We start from the raw sequence: 19,864 nt of genomic DNA, 5'->3' as shown, positions 1-19,864 counted from the left end.
TAATTCTTTAGCTCTTGTTGTACTATTTATATACATAGTATACACGTAAATAAAAAATTGTTCTACTTTTTTATATAGATGTGGAGGAGATTAACAAGTATAATTGACATATGAAAACTGAATAGAAGTAAATAATATGGAGTGGACCCTACTTCAGGAATGTATATTTAGGGTAGATACTTGGGGAAGGATCTGTTAAAAAATTTTAAATCTTTTCTACCTTAATGTTTTTAGGGCCACCTATGGCTTTGACTTTTTTTTTTACACAGGAAAAATACAAACTTAAAAAATATTGTTTGCATTTATGAAGATTGAATGTGAAAAGTCATAAAGTTGTGGTTCCCAAGAGAACTCTTAATTCTATTTTCTTTATTTCTTTGTTGTGCTGTAGCTAGTATCTGGGGCTCTCTGGGACTCTGAGGGTGGCTTTTTTTTTTTTTTTTTCACATGGATAGGGCACTTGGGAAGCAGTGTTTGCTACCTTTCTAGAGGAGGAGCCAGCATCTCTTATTTCTGAGCCTTCTAAGTGTGCCCATTGTAGCTGATCCGTTGTTGTCACTTATCTCTCTGTTATGAGTTTGGACCATTAGAAATATTGCTAGTCTCTTTGTTTGTTTCATGAGATTTCCTCTTTGGCTTCTATTCATGCTAATATTTAAACTTGGACTTTAAAGGTTTCTAGCTCTTTCCTTTTGTAAATATCCATGATGCAGAAGAAATATAATCCTCACTATTGTATGAGAGGTTTATAACTAGTCCTGCACCATTTGGAAATTACCTCAATTGACATTCTTCTGTCAAGGAAGGCAAGTATGTACTTGAATCAAAAAGACTGATTAGAACTGAGTAGAACTCCCTGATCATGTTCTTATATCGTCATAGAAAATATTTTTGACACATACTGTGTGGCAGACATTGTACCAAGCATGTTCATAGACAGGTTATCTGTAAACTTGACAGCAATCATGTGAGGCAGATACCGGGATCGACCTCTTACTGGTGAGCTAATTAGGGGAATACAGATAGTAGACTCTGGAGCCAGCATGGGAAGGTAACTGTGAGGTATACTCCAAGGCCCATGGACTGTCCTTTTGCATCTGTTTTTTAAAAGGTTTTGCTTTTTTGTGGGAGGGGGGTGTCAAACCCTTGAAGGTGACCCAGCTTTAAAAGGATCTACTACAAAAGACAGCGTTTTAAAAATGCAAAGAACAAGCCTCTGCTTTGGTATCTTACAAGTACTTGCCAGTCATTCCTGTCGAACTCTGACACCCAGTAGTGCATATCTTGTATGCACTAAATTTCACCACCCATTTAGTTGTCTGTCTTTTGCTTCTCCTTTCTTCCTGTGGCTTTTCTCTTTTCGTCCCCAAGAGCCCCTGGGATTCTGTGGTGTCACCGCAGTGGCTGCCTTAGCACTCCCAGGCGCTCATTATCTCTTTACTCCACCGGTGCATCTCTGGCTCCCTCTGCTTTGTTTGGTTTTGTTTTTGTTTTTGTTATTTTTAAGCCATTTTAAAGTTCTTTTTTAAATGGCTCAGTAGCTTAAAAAAAAAAGATTGAAAACTACTAGTGTTAACAGAACTAGAAGTTGAGTATGCTTCCAAAGATTGAGGGTAAGTCAATAAGTATTGCTCCTTGGGTTCAAGTTAGTACATGCATGAGTTTGGTTTTTTTTAAAACATTTTATTGGGTGTCATACAACTCTTATCACAATCCATACATAACATCAATTGTGCATAGTTGTACATTCGCTGCCCTCATCCTACTCAAAACATTTGCTCTCCACTTAAGCCCTTGGCATCAGCTCCTCATTTTACCCTCTCCCTTCCCGCTCCATCATGAACCCTTCTGTAATATATAAAATATTATTTTGTCATATCTTACACTGTCTGACATCTCCCTTCACCCACTTTTCTGTTGTCCGACCCCCAGGGAGGAGGTTATATGTAGATCTCTGTAATCGGTCCCCCCTTTCCACCCGCATGAGTTTCTTCTAAGCAAAACATGTTTAAGCATGTCTCTGATCAGTGGGTGGCCACAGACAGGTTCTCTCAGTAATAGGCTATCTCAGCCTTGTTACAGTGCCGTCAAAAAACAGGTCTAATCAAAACAGCTTCCAAATGCATCTGCCAGAACAGTTCAATTCAAAGCAGAGAGATCCGTTCCAAATGGTACAGTGACTTTTTTGATATCCCCCTAGGAGCTTAGTGGTTACGAGTCTGGCCTGCGATTGAAAGGCCTGCAGTTCCAAACCACCAGCTGCTCCGCGGGAGAGACGGTTTTCCACTCCTTTCAACTGTTGCAGTCTCGGAAGCTCCCAGGGACAGTTCCAGCTACTCTGTGCTATTGGGTCACTATGCGTCAGCATCAACTTGATGGCAGTGAGGGCTTTTTTTTAGGGGGTAGTCCTGGTAGCTTTTCCAGAGGGACCCTGGGAAATCATGGGGACTTCTTTTGAAAAAGTTCTACATGCAGTGAAAATAGCATTTCCTCTGTGAGTAAAGGGCCAGGTTGCCTCAGGGGATTTTTTGTTGTTGTTGTTATCACAACTGTGCCCCTACTCATTCCTTAGATGCAGCCAGTGAGGATTTACCTGGGAAACTGCATTATGTATTCCATCTGCAACCCAGTCTTATTCCTTTTCAGGCTTCTGCCCTTACCCCCCCTCAAAAAAGAAATCATAAAATAAAAGGAACAGGGGACCAAACCTGCCAATTCAATGTGCGGTTAATCTCCGAGCGCAGAATTCTTCCAGAAACAAGTTTCACATTTGATCATTTTATTTGATAACGGTTTCTGTGATTTTGTTTTTTATTGGACAACAATTCTTTTTGAATGTGTGTTATTATGCGTGTAAGTCTTCATGTTAACATTGAGTGGAGGTAGAAACAGGTATACAGGAGGGCCTGACGTGGTTTTGTGACTGTTAATCACACCGGTTCCTTCTGCCATGGCGCAAAAGGTACTTCCCTCCAGGATCGAGCAGAGGAAGTAGGAAAATGGTTGGCAATGAATTGGAAGTATTACAACAAGGAAAATACTTGGTATGATATAAATCTTAAGTCCCACAAACCCAAGAAGCCACTTGGCTTGGGTTTGGGAGCCCAGCATAGTGCGAGAGAGTCAGCCACGCTTCTCTCACCTCACAGGCAGCCCAGAGAGTCAGCCACGCTTCTCTCACCTCACAGGCAGCCCAGAGAGTCAGCCACGCTTCTCTCACCTCACAGGCAGCCCAGAGAGTCAGCCACGCTTCTCTCACCTCACAGGCAGCCCAGAGAGTCAGCCACGCTTCTCTCACCTCACAGGCAGCCCAGGGGTCTAGTTTTTTCCCTTCTTCTTTTCACTTATTATATATTTTTTCTTCCTCTGAGGAGCCCTGGTTTCCCACAGATTCTTAAATGATATACTCCAGCTATTTTTACACGATTTTAATATCCTTGACATAAGGCTTCTCTTGAGTTAATTGAATGCAGTTCCAAACTTCTTCAGTTGAATCAAACAAATATGTTCATATACACGAGTAAGTGGGTAAAACCATAGTCCTGCTCCCAAGGCACTTGGAGTACAGTAGGGAAGAGAGACAAATGAAATACTTCGCATGTGGTGAGACAAAGGCAGCAATAAAAGTGAGCCCAAGAGGTTGTAGGAGCCAGAGAAGACTGTCAAACCCACCTCACCTCAGGGTCCCGAAGGGCGGGGTTCCTGAACAAGACAAGACACGAAGTGGGGATGCTCCACGATGTGTGCTGGTACCAGCCACACCTTGCTGCTGCTGGGACATAGCGCATGAGCTGGCCGGTGGAGCTCTGTTACACAGGCTCAGTAGCGAAGGTGCTGGTCTGTTGGAAGGAGCATGGTCTGTCCCTGTAAGAATGGGGTCTGTGAGGTAGAGAAGTGGTAGAGAGCCGTGAAAAATAAATGATGCGTAGTACTACCATGGCCAGATTGGCATTTTATATGCATGATTTTGCAGCTAGATCAGAAGAGCATAGGATTGAGAAAACCAAAGTGGAGGGCTCAAGACAAAACTCGAGAAGACCCTGGGCGAAAGCAGAAGGAGTGAAGAGTATACATTTGAGAAATCGCCTCCGAGAGAAAAGCTCAAGATTTCGCATCACTGGGATGTTGAAGGGTGTTCAGGGTAGTGTGGGAGATGTGTCAAGGTGGGTACTGATTATTACCTGGGAGTTAGTCAGTGTAGGGAGAGGAGGCCAGTTTAGGGCTAAGATGATCATTTAACTTATTTTTACATGAATGTTGATTTTGTGAAGTGTATTTAAATGTGAGGACTATGGTAATAAAAACATTAAACACATACATAAAAGTTTATAGACTTCAACCCACCGACTTGCTGGCAGTGAGTTTGAGAGTGACTGTGAAAGAAGGACTCCTGAAAGACTGACTCGCTTGTCACACCGCAAAAGAAGAAAGCCTGTTTCGAAATCCGTGTAAACAGCGTGCCAGTCCTGCTTTGAATGGCACTTGTGGCATATGGAGTGGGAGTCCTGTGCCTTCAGCGCAGGAGCGCTCCAGAAGGAGCATTTGAAGCAGTGGCTGACACTCACAGCAGGGCTTCTGCCCCAGATCCTTGTGTGTCAATAGGAGGTCCAGGACACAATGTTGAAATGACCTTTCAGACAGTGCCATTGCCACATGCCTGAGCTTGAAGCTCAGAATAATTAGAAGCTTTGACTTAGAGATCTTGCTTATGTTAATTATAAATGTCTGAAAGTTTTCTGAAACTTTTTCTTCATATTTTTTTGCTGAAGACAGACTGGAATTTGGAAGGAGGGCTGTGGATTGTGGCCCTAAGCCTTTGATTTTCAGTCTCATGTTTTTGGAATGAAAATTAAAATCTACTTTTCCAGTTGCCCAGAACATGACAATTATATTTCTGTATATTTCATCTGGATAAGCAGCACTTTAGCATGTATATAGTTTCAAATTAGCATTAAGCTAAATATTTCAAATAAGCTATGGGTCCCTAAATATAAAGCTGTTCCCCCACTGTCCTGTAGTGAATTTTAAAAAAATTGTAACAACCAAATGTTTTCTCTTACAAAGACTTCCCAGTTTACCTCTCATGGTGATTTGCTCAATTTTCAGCAACTGGTCCTATACCTATTAAGAACAATGAATACATGTTTGTCTTCTCTCTTAATTCCATAAATGTACAGCAATTTATGAGAGAATGTTTGATGACCATTCTTCAGGAAAGCACTGACTACTATTTCATGATCTAGACAAACTGGAAAATAGATGGAGAGAGGAGAGATGAGTATCCACTAGTTCCTCTGAAATTCGAGCTCTCAGTAATGACCGTAGATTACAAAGGGCTTTCAAGCACACCTGAGGTGTCGTCATCAGCAGTCCCATGGGCATGCATGGTTTACTTTGAGATCTCCCTAGTTCTGTCCTGAAGCCCCCACCCCCACCCGCCTGCCCTAATTGTTGCATACAGCCCACACTTCCACTAGGCCACCTGCTTTGCTGCCCCTAGGGCCAAACAGTTGGGCAAACTCAGCAGTTATTACCATAAATGCTGCTTACTAGCCATTTATTCTTAAGACTGTATTTGTATATCAGTATAACGGAACTTTCTGATTTTTACCATTGTTAGGAAATTAGCTAGATGAAATATATAGACTGTGTAATTTAAGTTTCTCAAAGCTTAAAGATTACTAAAATTGTTTGGTGGCATTTTGCTCTCAGATCTTTCACAGGGAAAGCCTGAGATGAGGTCAGGCTGTACTCTCTGCCTTGGCACTGCTCTGAAAGCCACAGAGGAAAGGTGTTCCCTTTGTCAGTGCCTCATCTCCAGCTCCCATTCAAGCTACCAGCTGGAAAAAAATACCAGGATGTGATCCCGAGATTCACCATGGGTCCCCAAAAGAACCGTTTGTCCTGGTGGCTGCCCAGGCCTGCACTTTACTCCTGTGCACACACCCACAGTGTGACAAGTGCGCTGAAGAGATTGCTGACAGAGCCCAGCTATCACTACGCATCATACTCCTTTCTTCCACAGACCTGAGGGCAAAGATTGCTTGTCACTGAGTTAGCAGCCTAAGAATATTATCAGGGCGGCAGTGGATGTAAGACTATGGAAGAGTGGGGTGAGAATTAAAAGGACACTCTAGATAAGGGGTGATCTGTATTTTTAAAAGAAAGCTGGAAACTACTGGTTGTATGCCCCTCCTCCCTCAATTTTTATTGCCCGTGAGATTGTCAGAATTTGCCCAAAAAAAGAGAAAGCTGTCATCAAGTCGAGTCCATCTTGAAAACCAGAGTTTTCAAGGCTGAGACCTTTTGGGAGCAGATTGCCAGACCTTTCTTCCTCAGACAGGCTCGGGCGGGCTTGAAGCGTCAGCCTTTTTCTTAGTAGTCCAGCACTTAACCTTTTGTGCTGCTCAGTGACAAAAATGATGAGCGCACGCAGCTGCTGACTTTGAGTTTGCCTAGGGGCTTGTGGTGGACATAGGATGGTTTTCCATTAGAGTCTGTGTGTCATACACAGGTATCTCTTCAAGGCCTCCGATGTGATACTGATACCCAGAGGAGTAGGTGTTCCAAAAACTTTATGAGTTTGTTTTCTAATAAAATGGGTACTTTTCTTTCTTTGTTGTTATTGTCATTAGGAACTAGTGACCCAGGGTGAAAGAATGGGACTGTCACATCGTCTTTCCAACACTGTGATCTTTACTGAATCAGACTGCTGCATCCTTCTCCCGCCCATGGCTGCAGAGTTCAAGCCCTCTGCCTCCAGGGCTCTTGTTGCACCAGCCGGCTCCTTTTTCTTTCCTTAAAGATGACATTATCTCTTCATTGGCTTTTAAAGATTTTCTGGCTTCCCTTCTAATGAACTGAGCTACCCATTTTCTCATTTGTCTTCTCAACCCTTGGCACTACTGGTGTTTTCGACTGGATGATTTTTGTTGTCTGGCTGCTCTGTGCACTGTAGTGTGTTTGCTTGCCATCCTCTCTGGTCTCCCACTAAATAACAGTAACACTTTTAACACCCCTGCCAGCCCTGATGTCCCTTAGGAGGCTAAATTGTCCCTTTTTAAAGAGCCCACGTTTCTAATCTGTGTGTGGCATACGCTTCCGAACACTTCAGCAGGTACACAGCATGGGGCTCTGTATGCTTGTTCATGCTATGCTTCTTCTTAATCGGATTTTTTTCCCTGTTCTTGTATTGTTCATATCTGTAAAAGACTGCTGTTTTCTTATTCACGATAGTGTTAAGGAATATGAAAGCCTTCTCAACTAACCAGACCTAATGCCTTGAGGGCCGTACACAGTAATTAGTTCATACTAAATACCTTCTTCACTCAACTCCAAATCTAGATAGGAGTGTGTGTGTGTGTGTGTGTGTGTGTGTGTGTGTTTAAAAAGGAAATGAAAACATGGATGTCCGTCCATCCAGAAAAAAGAGAAAGGAAAACCAAATTCCTTGCTGTGGAGTTGATTCTAACTCATGGTGGCCCAAGTGTTACAGAGTACAGCTCTTAGCTGAGAAAGGCAGATCATCTGGCCTTCGAAGTGCTGCCCGGTGGATTTGAACTGCCAACTTTTGGCACAGACTGTGTGTACTACCTAGGAATCTTGAGGACATATTAGTCATTGTAATTTTCATCTTTAAAATGTGCATAAGAAGGATTACAGCTTGGAGGATGGGGGGGTGCACATTGAAGTAATAGATAACTTTTTAAAGCTTTTTCCTGGTATCCCATTTAGTTAGTGTTTTGCTATGTAGCCTTTCAAGTTGAAGGGTTCCAATAGAACTTTCTGTGAAGGAATACTGGCAGACTCTAGTCATTTTTGAAAAATGGAAAAGAAGGCATGCATCTACTCTTTTTGAAATATAATTTTTAATATCCCCAAAGGACACTCTTCCATACTCTGCTTGGAAAAGTGCTTCTCTTTCCTGAAATTGGAACTGCAGCTCAAACTTGAGGCCCGACACTGACATGGAAATGGGATCGCGTGCACTATCAAAATCTCCCCAACCTGGTTCTTCCAATCTGGATTAAGAGTTGGGAAGGGAAAAAAATCAAAATAATAAAAAGAGAGAGAGTTGAGAAGGGAGGGGGTTTCATTCGGTTTCTCACGCCTTTCATACCTGTGCACTTCCTGCTGAGCCTTCAGGAAGCTTGAGGCCAGCAGCTACCCAAGACAAATAACAGAGACGTCAGTGAGGCCATTACAATGAATGCGTATGGACTTTAGGTCTTCTTACTTCTGACGCAAGCATGCTTTCTTTTTCTTTCTTTCTTTTTTTTGTGGCTCCTGCTCTGTACAATTAGAAAAAAAAGTTTTATTCCAAAAAATATTTATGTGCTGGCCAGCACTGAGTTTGTACACCCCGTAAGCAAACATGATAAGTACCTATAGGCAGCAAATTAGACTTGTTGGCAAATTCTATAAATAAGAGAATATGTTAGAACCTCAAAGGATATTATTTATAAAGCAGATAATAAATGGAGAAACTGGATATTAGGAATTGGTGCTAATTTAAAATTGAAGGTAGTTTAAATTCCTAGATGGAATTTCTATCCAGTATTATAGAACACTCAGCATCTTTCAAGCTCTGTGACTCTTCAGAAAAGATGTTTCCATTTTGTGTCTTCTCTGTTCATTCCCTCATTCAACAAAGATTGCATGTCTAGTGTGCACTAGGGGCTCCACAGGGTCTCCTTTCTTACCTCACTTTACTTGCAGGGAGAGTGAATTTGGGGATTAGTGGTTACAATTACTTTTCTGTAAGTCAAGGGTTGGAAGTCTACAGAAAGCAAGGCACAAGTTGCATGGGGCCATTACACTTGTGCTCATTCATGAGCACACATATGCTATTTTTTGCTTTTGAATTGGTTCCAACCCTTAAGTGAACAATGTCTGCCAGAATAAAATGTTGCCAGATACTGCTCCATCCTAACACTGTTTCTTCAGCTACAATGTCAGTCCACCTTGTTGAAGGTCGTCCTCATTTTCACTCACCCTTTCCTTTGTCAAACGTGCTCCAGGACCCAGTGCCTCGGATCGCATGCCCAAAGTACCTCATATGTATAGTCTCACAGTCATTCTAAGGAGCATTCGGGGGAATTTCTTCATTTGGTTCCTTCCTGACAGTATATTCAATATTTTTCATCAATACCACAATTCAAATGGATTGATTCTTAGATCTTTTTTATTATCCAGCTTACATGTGTGCATATATATATATATATATATATATATATATATATATATATACACAAAGCACAATAAAAAAACACCACGGGCTGTGGCCAGGCTTACCTGACTCCTCACAAAGTGACATCTTTAATATTTAACACATGTATACCTAAACCTTGATGTAATGATGCAAAGAATAGATTTGGGAGTGGGGGTGAAGAAGAGGTATTTAAAAGCCTTTCTCTCCAACCTTGACTGTCTGCTAAATTAGTAAGACTGTGTGTTTGGGGACCTACAGGTTATAATATCACTAACCCCAGGCTCACCCCTGCAGGCATGAAAGAAGAAAAGTCTCCGCAGCTAATTAGGATAGAGTAATTGAAAGATGAGGAGGAGTTTCTAAATCATCTGTTCACAGACATTTGTGGAGCTCCTGCCAGGTGCCAAGAGAAAGAGCCACAACAGGGTCTGTCATCTAGACGAACCCTATCCCTTCTCATGTGGCGTCCAATCTAGCCTGGCAACCAGGCTGTGAGCAAGATGATTGAAAATGCACCTGCCCTTTCACCAGTGTGGCCAGGCAGTGTCCTGCAGAATTCACCTCTTGGGGCTGCTGCCCTGTTCTCTAACCCTGAGCATGAGTAAGGTTATCATAGGACTTGGAGAAATGCCTTGACTGACGCTATGTATATTAATCTTAGGGCACCATCTAGGCTGCTAACCATTTTTTTCCAAAAATACTTCTTAGAAAAGCAGGAAGTAAACTGAAATATATAGTAATAAGCAAGTGAGGGGTTGAGATGTGGAGCTTATTTCAGAGGCCCTTGAAATGTCTGGAACAGTCCCACAGCGAGTCCTACACACTGGAGTCACACTTAAGGCTCTTAAGACTGTTTAGCAAATTCACTAATGACTCTTGTATATGAACTGTAATCATTTGATAATTTGAAATGAAGGGGACTCCTCTTATAAATTAATTACTGAGGAAAATAATTATGCACACTTAAGGGTCAAAAATGGAAATAAGAATGTAACGAATTATCAGCATACTGACCAGATTCCTTGAATGATTTGATTATTTAAAATCTAGAAAGATGTGTATATCACGTGAGTATGGGTATAAAATGAAAGTCACTTGAAAAAAATCAGACCATAAATTGAGAACTCTTTTATAAAGCATTTCTGTCCTTTTTCTCCTTCTAGCTTGTCAAAATTCCCAAGATTGGCCCTCTCCATGAAGTACAGAGTTTTAACTTCTATCTGTCCAATGTGGGTAAAGACAACCCTCAGGGCAGCTTTGATTGCATCCAGCAAACATTCTCCAGGTAAGTGCTTTTCCCTGTGTGTAGAAGGGAAAGAAGTTTTGTTTTTTTAAGAAAACTGTATTGTTACTAAACTTTAAAATATAAACTGGTCACTTCATAAATATTTTGTTGAATTTAAATTGCAAAATCTATTTATGTATTTGAAAATACTGAGCATTTGCTTACTATGTGCCAGAAATTGTATTTACAAGATGTGATCACAAAAAATTTTAAGATCCCCAGCCCGGGTTTTTTTTTTTTTAGGACATCGGGCACTTTACATTTAACCCATGTTTTGATATCTTTATTAAAGACTTTCCCACTGTCTGTAAAGAAGTGTCTTGTAACCAAACCAGTTGGTCTGATAGAGTCAGGTGGAAACCCTGACAGGAGGGCCCTTCGATATTTTTAAGCCCGGAAGTGCACTCACTACATCACTTAGCTTTGAGCCAGCCTCTAGAGAGCCTGTGAAGTAAGCAATAACACCAAGGAGCTGCATACACAGAGATCAAAGCGCAGCACTTGCCCGGGCCTGGGTAACGCTCAAAAGGCAAGAAGGCTGTAAAAGCAGGGGATGGAATCATGAACCAAAATGTGTGAGTTGTCGAATGGAAACTACGTAATTTACTCTGTAAACTTTCACACAAACACACACACCAAAAGACTACCTTTCCGTAGACTGGAACTAAAAGATAATGGTTTTTCCATGAATTTTTTGAATCTACCTCATACATACTTAAATAAATTGCATGCCCCTTCCTCAAAAGGCAGTTTTTATATTTATGTATTTTTTACTCCATGCCAAAATGGAAAGTAGAAATTAACTCCAATATAGCAGTCTTTTCTTTGTCACTCCTGATGAAAATTAGAAAAAGAAAATGGAGGGAAGAATGCACGCCCAAGCCTCGAGAGTACCAGGGAGCCCTTCAGTCCACAATAAGCTGCTTGTTCCTGTCTTCTTTGCTGCAGTTGTTTGTGATGAAAGAATGGTGCCCTTGAGTAGGGGGAGTTGTTCTGCCCGTGAATGGAGACAGGCCTTGGAACCCCCAGCCTCCAGGGAGGGCCGCCTCCCATCCTCCATGTGTGACTTATGATGTTGCCCCATGCACCCCAGCCACCATGCCTGTCCCCTCTGTTCCATACTTGACACTGTATACACTCTGTGTGGGACAGTAAGACAAGTGTCACATTCTTCTCCTAGCCAAGGTAACCAAACAGCATCATAAGGAGCTTTGGTGGTGCTGTGGATTAAGCAACAGACGCCTAACCAGAAAGTGGGCAGGTGCACGCACCAGCTGCTGCACAGGAGAAAGACGGAGCAGTTAGCTCCATAGCAGTAAGGTTTCGGATGGTGCATTAAATAACGTCCCCCTGAGGATTTATTAATATTGCTTTCCAAACTAACAATTTTTATCCTCCTCCAGCTTATATTAGTTTATATAATTTCCATGTATTACAAATTATGAAGACTCTTCAGTGTTATTCACTGTGACAGTCACTAGCTGTGTGTAACCACGTAAATTTCAATGGATTAAAATAGCATAAAGTCACACTCAGTCATTCATACTAGTCATATTTCACAGCACAAATACAGAACATTTGCACTAATGCACAGTCATCCTTGGGAGAAAGGTGTAGCCATCATTTTCCATGGTTCCCTTCTATCCTGTGAGTCTGAGTCTGCTAGATAGCAACTGGTGTGGGTGTTTGGGGCAGTGATTGTGGAGTTCAGTGCCTTCATTTCACTGGTGGCTTCTCCACTTGTTTTAGAGCTAGTTACTTACTGGCAGGGCCCAATCTGCTCTCAGTTCTCCGAATTCCCAGTCCGGTGTTCATTACACAGCGCAGGACGCAGGACACGGGCGTTTACCCACCCTCTTTGCCCCCACCCCATACCCCCGTGAAGCTTGCCTTTGTTATCCCTTGTTTTATATAATGAGAACATTTTATATGAGATTAAACTGTCACCTTAAGAATTGAAATTTAATCTCCTACCCCAAACCAATCATATGGCTTCATCATAAGTAACCTGTGTGTTTATTTCTACGCTATTGTTTAGAGACGGATTTAAGGTCACTTTCCAAATTATGGTGCATCAAGAGAAAGGGGCTCTGTCTGTGAGGAAATCGAGGCGCATATGTTCAAGCCCTCCGAGGCTTCCCTACCCTCTGTCCTGGTTTCGCAGTGCTGCCTCAGCTCAGAGCCAGTGCCTCAATAAAGAATGTTCAAAACCCACCAATCCATCTCCTCATTAAAAAAATTACCTTCTTGAGCCACACTGTTCTTTTATGTAAAATAGAAGAACCCCCACAGTCAAAATTGCCTTCCAAAAATCTCGTTCAAAAGTCACTAACCCATTCCCAGGGTGAGTGACAATCCAGTGCTCACATATGTGACTCAGCAGCTCGTCAAGGAAGATCAAAAGAAAGTGTATCACATACATAAAATATACACTTTCACCTTAAAGTTTTACCTGATGGTAGAATTTCAAGTTTTTACAATAAAAATTGGGAAGGTATGTGTGGAGAATCCTGAAGAGCACCTTTTTGCCATCAGGGTTCAATTTCTTTTAACTTTATTTTTTAAATAGTTTTATTGGTATATAATTCACATGCCATACAATTTAGTAGTGCCATTGTATTAAGAAGAATGGCACAATCATCACCACAGTCAATTTCAGAACATTTTCTTCATTCTCATAGTCATTGTGAGTAGGTGCGCATACCCCACCTCCCCTGCCATGCCCTAGACAATTGTTCATCATCCACTTACTGTCTCTATAGCTTTATGATCCTGGATTTCACACACAGAAAAATAACAAAACAAAAGGAAGAAATGGCAATGACAAAACAAAACAGAAAAACCTCAGTCGAAAAGAAAACAAAATATTAAACACTGAAAGAACTTTAAAATACCGTATATACTCGTGTATAAGCCAACTTTTCCAGCACATTTTTAATACAGTTTTTGTGGTAAAATTAGGTGCCTCAGCTGATATTCGGGGAAGCTTACACTCAAGTATATACGGTAGGTCAAAGGGAACATCAAGTGATAAAGTGGTTTAACTTCTTTCTGTTTGCACATAAAAATCAGCTAACTCACCCAACAGGGTGTAAGTAGTATGTTGGTCATGATTGGGAAATAGGCTTAGAATGTAAATTGTTTAATAAATACTATGGGAAGATGCAAACTTCAGCCTTCACTTTCCTTCTACTGCTGCCTTTTCATCCACTCCCCCCTCCAGTCCCTTTCACTGAGGTCTAGTCTGCTCCCTGCTCTCTTCTCCTCAGTAAATTGCATGCTCTCTTATCATCTCTCCTTCCCTCTCGCCCTTCCTCCATCCTTTCCTTCTTTCACTGTCTGTTTGTCTGTTTGTTGCTCTTGTTGTTGTTAGCAGTCAAACATGTCCAAATAGGTCTTGTTTGAAAAGCACAATCTCCCTTGCACTTGCTTCTTGGCCCTAAGTCTGGTTTTAGCCCCAACATTTCATTAAAACTACTCCACCAGCCTGGCCATCCTGGAATACAATGGATGCTGCTGAAAAATAGCCAAACATCTGTTGCTGTCAAGTCAATAAGGACTCATAGGACAGAGGAGAGCTGCCCCGTGGAGTTGCCAATACTGTCATTTTTATAAGGCTGTCGGTCACCTTTTTTCTACAGATCCTTTCGTCAGTTTGAATCACCAACCCTTTGTTGTAACCACTGTGCCCCCAGAACTTGGTGGTCCATTCTGGGATTCCTTGTTGTTATTCTGAACTGTTATTCCAGTGTTTGACACTGTTGACTGCCCTCTGCTTCTTGAAACATTCTAGCTTGTGGCTTCAAGACACTACTAGCTTCCCTCTGACCTCTTGCTTTGCCTTTGCAGTCTATTGAGACATCTTCTCTTCTGCCTGTTACTTAAACATTAAGTGTCCTTCACAGTTGATTTTCTCCTAAGATCCTGGCTCTTCTCTCTCTCTCTCTCTCTCTCTCTCTCTCTCTCTCTCTCTCTCTCTCTTTCTGTTCTTCTTTTTTTTTAAATCATGTTATTGGGCTTGTACAACTCTTATCACAATCCATCCATTGTGTCAAGCACATTTGTACATTTGTTGCCATCATCATTCTCAAAACATTTTCTTTCTACTTGAGCCCTTGGTATCAGCTCCTCATCTTTCCTCTCCCTCCTTTACCCTCCCTCCCTCACGAAACCTTGATAATTTATAGATTATTATTACTTTTTATCTCTTCCATTCTCATTTTCACCTTGACCAACACATTTACTTTCTCATCAGACATAACCCTAAGCCTGCCCTTCTCCTGAGCTGAGTGTGTCTCAGTAAATGGTAGCTCCGCACACCCAGTACCCCGGGCAACACCCTTTAACTCTCCTCTCTCCTCCAGCATCCAGCCATTGACAAAATGTGCTCAATGTTTCCTCTTCACTATCTCTAGATTCTGCTTACTATCTACTGTGTCTCTGCCATCTCTGATGGAAACCATCACGCGCTGCCTAGAGGACTTCAGTAGCTTCCTAACTTGTCTTCCTGCTCTCATTCTTGCCCCTTCCCATCTTTTCTCCATCTGTATTTTTGTTATATGTAAAGTGAAATATAGCTCCTCTGTTAATCTTGAGATAAAATACAAAATCTTTACCAAGGCCTCTGGGAACTGGGTAAGGTGCTCCTCATACCCTTTCCAGCCTTACCTCTCATTGTCCTTTGCAACTTTGTGCAATTTGAAAACTTTTCCTGGTGCCTCCTGCATCTCTATCCCCATAAAACATGTGTTCCTTTCCTCTCACTTGTACATCCGTTCTTCTAGGCATCACTTCCTTTGGGAAGCTTTTGCCTCACCTACAAATCCAGGGGAGGTGCCCTTCTTGGGCAGTCCACTGCATCCTGAGATCTCCTCTGCTGTGGCATTTCTCAGTGGTGTCAGCGAGTCAGTGTGCCCATCTTTGTCACCCAAGAGGAAGAGAGCTCTGCAAGGGAGGAGCCTCATCTGTCTTTGTCCTTGGGCAACCTCTGGGCCTCATATATTGCCTCACATGCAGCCCAATAAATGTTTATGAACAAATGAACTAAAAATAGATATTACACACATGCACACATATATCGCGATTAATTTTTAAACTTATTAATCCTTAGTTCTTAGAATCATAACAAAGCTACTTTCAATTGAGTTTGGAAATATAGTATCAGAACAATGGTGGCATTCTCATTATTTTCATGTCAGATTATTTTATAACTGCCATGATAATTTCTTTTTAATGTACTGCATATCACTATTACTATGATCCCTAACTCGCCAAATCAAGCCTCTTGTTAAATTGATTCTGACTCACAGCAAACATCAAGGATGCAATAAAACTACCTCATAGGGTATTCAAGGCTGCAAATCATTAGCGTGGCAGACTGCTGCATCCTTCTCCCATGAAGGTGCTGATGGATTTGAACCCCGACCATTTGGTTAACAGCCATGCACTTGAACCACTCATACCACCAGAGCTTCTTCATCCATGATCCCTAATAATAGCAATTTACTTTGAAACAGGACCACCATGGAATCAATGTAATATTCTTCATAGCTCATCTCTTCAATATTTGCTATCTTAATAGATTGGTTTATATAAAGATATAACAAAAATGGTAAATGCAAGTTTTTTAAATTTTTAGAAACTTGGCATAATACTAAAGTCATTTCTGTTTATCAATGCTATATTGTAACTTTAAAAGCTATGTTTTATTAAAAGTGAGCTTTTTAATATCCAGTGTTAGAGAATTCTTTAAAATAGTTGACTTAAAGAAGATTTGAACTACAGCACTTTCGGGAACTCGTAGTAGATGAATCAGACACTATTTTTACCCCCACCCACCCCCTCCCAGAAATGCCCAGGGTTCATGTCCCAGTGAATTAGAGATATGAACAAATCATAACAAAAAAGAAGAATGTGTACTTTAAATAATCTTTGCATTGAACGTTATCATTACTTCAGCACTATAAGCCTCTGATTATTTGCTGGTCTTAGGATGTTAAATTTCTCTCCTTTGTGCAAAATGAGGCCCATCACTAATGAAGCCATGGTCTGTCTTGACAGCTCTGGAGCCTCCCAGCTCAATTGCCTGGGATTTATACAAGATAAAATTACAGTGTGTGCGACAAACGACTCCTATCAGATGACCCGAGAAAGAATGACCCAGGCTGAAGAGGAATCCCGCAACCGAAGCACCAAAGTGATCAAGCCTGGCGGGCCATATGTAGGTTAGTATAGATATCTTACTTCTTCTCGCAGATTGATCGGAATGATTCTGCATCACTGTAGGCAAAAACCTGGTAATGTGAACTTAATTATGAATGCACAGTAATTCATCTTCAGAAGGTTTTGGATAGCATGGTGAAGAAGAAAGCCATGTGTTCGCTTTCAGTTGCTGGTAAATGGTGAACAAATTTAACCATTTTACTTGTTTCCTAAATCCAGACTCCTTTATTGGCTATTTTACAGTACTCATTATCGTACAATACTGGGGTTGGTCAGGTTATTATGTGACGTTGTAATCCTGCTGCTATTATGTTTTTTCAGTCACTGGATGATATTATTTCAGCAATGAGTGGTATGGTTCTTGTTTGCCACTTTTGTAGAGTTATTCTTACAGTAGAATTTATGAGGTTTCAGATTTTCGTTACCATTTCCTGAAGCTTTTTTTATTGCACTGAAGATTTTTTATTGTAAAAGTATATATCATATGCTCAGTGGTGGTGCCATTTATGACCCCCATCTCCATCCGTCCATGAAGAGAGGTCCTCGCCCTCCATCATCTTTCTCGTCAGTTGACTCAGGTGGCTATCCTGTTGAATCAGACCAGCACCAGAAGCCTCTCCTTCATGAGCAATATCTTAAACAATTTTAAGGAGTCAATTCACAGTGATTTTATGGGTATTAACCAGAATGAGGCCTTCTGCAGTTTTATAACCCAAGTCATGACAGAGTAAATGATGAAAGGATATTAATTTGCATTTAAATGCTCTAGAAAATAGTCTCCAGACAAGCCAAACACCTTCATCAACATCATTCCAGGGTTTGGTGTGATTCTACTTCTGTATGTCCCCACTGCTGATCCGCCTACAATACATCCAGCCTCAAGAAGCTTTCCCAGTGCCTTTAATAAGTATTTCTTTGGAACAAAGGCCAAACTCCTGGGATTTGGTGCTTAGCTTAGATACATTTAGTTTGGTTTAACAACAGTTCATGGCTTCCCCAGGTATATACACCCAGGGGCCCCGGTTCCCTGCCCAATAAGTTTCCAGCAGTGAAAATTCTCACCTTCTCTCTCTTGCTCAGGGAAGTAACAAATTTAAAACTTTTCCTTTCTCCTGTGTCTTCACAAGTAACTTGACTTTTTATATGAACTAGTTAATTTTTAAATTATTCTTAAAATGGGCAAGTGCAAACTGGGTCCCAGTCGCTTTGAAAACTTTTCGGTTTTGTTTTGAACTCTCTCCAGCACCACCATCTTATAAATTGTGTGGCAAGTTGGTATGTTTGATCTCAGGATGTTTTTCTTCCCATTATAACCAGTCAAAATCACCTCATTTTATTCCGAAGTGTAGAATTAATTACTGAGCTTTTCCATGAGAGGTCTGTAGTTGTCCCTAAGTTCGTGTGTTTTGATAGGGTCGGGAAAGTTCATTTGCAGCTTAACAATTTGTAGCTTTTCCACACTCAGACTCTCATAGACCATACACTCCCCTAGGGCAGTGGGGCCTGCAGGACTATAGAACTTTTTGATCTTCTGAGCATTAAAATATATATTTTATTGGGGACACCAACATGTGAAACCCAGTCTGACTGCGTGTGTTCCATTCTGGATGAGCTGGCCCCCCTCTCTCCGCTAGCCTGCTCCTTCCTCGTCCTGCTCGCTGTAAGGCGTTTCTGCCAGCCCATGTTCCCCGTTCAGCCTTTCCTTTGTCACGTTGTCCTTGGTGCCCCAGCCACTCACCATCCCGGCACAGTGTTCTCTGCTCCAAAATATTGTCGTTAACCTCTCCAGCCTTTATTTTCCCGGTCAAGCATCCCCATCTCCTTTTAACTTTTCTTCATATGGCCTGTATCCCAACCCTTTAATTATTCTTATGACTCTTCTCTGGAAGGTTGACAAATCTGCACCTCCTCGTTCAGACTGGACCCAGTACTCTTCATTGAGAAGCCTAGCCAATTGTGAAATCAGGGGAGCCAAAGACTCTAGTGTCCTGACTTGCTTTTCTTTTTGTTTGTTTTTTGCTGTGCTTTGTTATGTCATGTTTTGATCTTTTATCTATTTTAATATTGGCCATTGATAGGTCTCAACCACTTGTTTCTAGGCAGCTCAGTTTGTGTCTTTCAGCATTTTTCAGTATCTCACAACTGTGTGGCTCTTTAGTCCTTTAAAAGGCGAGTCCTCCACGTGTTCCGAGTTTGTGGAAAGCACTCAGCACAGCGCTCATCTATGAATCTTGATTGTGAGTCTCATTTCCATTTTGTACATCAAGTTTTTGATATTAGCAAATAAATAATTTGGACATGACCTCATTGGAAAGGAGTCCTGGTGATATAGTAGTTGCCTTTTGGGCTGCTAACCACAAAGTCAGCAGTTTGAAACCACCAGCCCCTCCGTAGAAGAAAGATGAGCGTTTATACTCCGTGAAGAGTTACAGTCTCAGAAACCCACAGGGGGAGTTCTGCTTGGCCTGTAGGGTCACTATGAGTTGGCATGGACTTGATACCAGTGAGTTTGAATTCATCTGTTGTTCTTATCTTAAGACAATAGGAAGTACCTCTTTCATTCATACTGGACTATAGGATGTTGTTGTTAAGTGCCATTGAGTTGATTCCAACTCCTAGCGACTCTGTGTACAACAGAACAAAACCCTGCATGGTCCGGCACTAGCCTCACCCCTGTTCTTATGTGTGCGCCCATTGTGGCAGGCATGGTGTCGATCCAGCTAGCCTAGGACCTTCCCCCTTCCTGCTGCACCTCCACTTTACCAGGCATGATGTCTTCCTGCCAGGACTAGTCTCCACTGATAACTTGTCCAAAGTGCTTGAGACGAAATCTTACCATCTTTACTTCTAAGGGAGCATTCTGGCTGTACTTCTTCCAAGACAGATTTGTTTTTTTCTTTAGGCAGTCCCGCACCTCATTCAAATGCATCGATTTTTTTTCTTTCATCTACCATATTAAAGGAAATTAAAAGTTCACTTATGCTGACTTAAAATACCTACAAAACAAGGGTTCTTTTGTGCAGAGGACAAATGAGAGTAATACTCGTCCTTAGTGTGGTGTTGTGGTGATAGTATGCCAGGTCAGCCGCTGGACTGGGCCACACGCTCAATATAAGAGGGTGATGCCTGTTCTTCAAGGGAGATCT

General features: G+C 41.5%; 1 protein-coding gene across 1 annotated transcript in view; it reads left to right on the top strand.

The window, feature by feature from the left end:
- ELL2 (elongation factor for RNA polymerase II 2) overlaps positions 1-19,864 on the top strand; it is a 79,902-nt gene that overhangs the window by 38,161 nt on the left and 21,877 nt on the right. The window contains exons 3-4 of the mRNA XM_075541299.1: positions 10,375-10,496; positions 16,557-16,720. Of these exons, the coding sequence (XP_075397414.1) occupies positions 10,375-10,496; positions 16,557-16,720 (286 nt within the window). The remainder of the gene's footprint in view (positions 1-10,374; positions 10,497-16,556; positions 16,721-19,864) is intronic.

The sequence above is a fragment of the Tenrec ecaudatus genome, chromosome 2, assembly GCF_050624435.1.
Source record: "Tenrec ecaudatus isolate mTenEca1 chromosome 2, mTenEca1.hap1, whole genome shotgun sequence".
NCBI classification, from domain to species: Eukaryota; Metazoa; Chordata; class Mammalia; order Afrosoricida; family Tenrecidae; genus Tenrec; species Tenrec ecaudatus.
The sequence above is the reverse complement of the archived record's forward strand: the minus strand, read 5'-3'. Positions and strand labels throughout refer to the sequence as shown.